General features: G+C 46.2%; 1 protein-coding gene across 1 annotated transcript in view; it reads left to right on the top strand.

The window, feature by feature from the left end:
• Positions 1 to 227: 227 nt before the first annotated feature.
• EMH_0088940 (uncharacterized protein) overlaps positions 228 to 586 on the top strand; it is a gene marked incomplete at both ends in the record, with an annotated part of 614 nt that continues 255 nt past the window's right edge. The window contains 2 exons of the mRNA XM_013501357.1: positions 228 to 317; positions 380 to 586. Of these exons, the coding sequence (XP_013356811.1) occupies positions 228 to 317; positions 380 to 586 (297 nt within the window). The remainder of the gene's footprint in view (positions 318 to 379) is intronic.

The raw sequence follows: 586 nt of genomic DNA, 5'->3' as shown, positions 1-586 counted from the left end.
GCATACATATTTACATATTAATTTGTATATATTTATTTTTATATATTTATTTTTATTTATTTATTTTTATTTATTTTTATTTATTTTATTTATTTTTTTTTTATTTTTTTTTGTTAGAGTATAGAAACGGAGATAGCGAGAGACAGCGACGATTTCTTTGTGTTGCGGGGTGAGCTAGCTGTCTCCTTTTTGTCTCCTTCTCTTTCCTATCGTTTCTCTCTCCTTGCATGCACCCAGCAGCAGCAGCAGCAGCAGCAGCAGCAGCAGCAGCAGTTGGAGCAGCAGCAGCAGCAGCAGCAGCAATTGGAGCAGCAGCAGTTGGAGCAGCAGCAGCAGCAGCAGCAGCAGCAGCGAGAGATATTTTTGGGTGTAAAGACAGAACAAGGGATTACGCAAACCCCACACCCCCCAGCAGCAGCAGCAGCAGCAGCAGCAGCAACAACAACAGCAGCAGCATCACCACCATCACCACCACCGCCACCAACAGCAGCAGCAGCACCACCACCACCAACAGCAGCAACAGCACCACCACCACCACCACCAACAGCAGCAACAGCAGCAACAGCAGCAGCAACAGCAACAGCAG

This window comes from Eimeria mitis, genomic scaffold (assembly GCF_000499745.2).
Source record: "Eimeria mitis Houghton genomic scaffold, Emh_scaff6764, whole genome shotgun sequence".
NCBI lineage: Eukaryota > Apicomplexa > Conoidasida > Eucoccidiorida > Eimeriidae > Eimeria > Eimeria mitis.
This window is presented reverse-complemented; position numbering and strand designations above follow the sequence as displayed.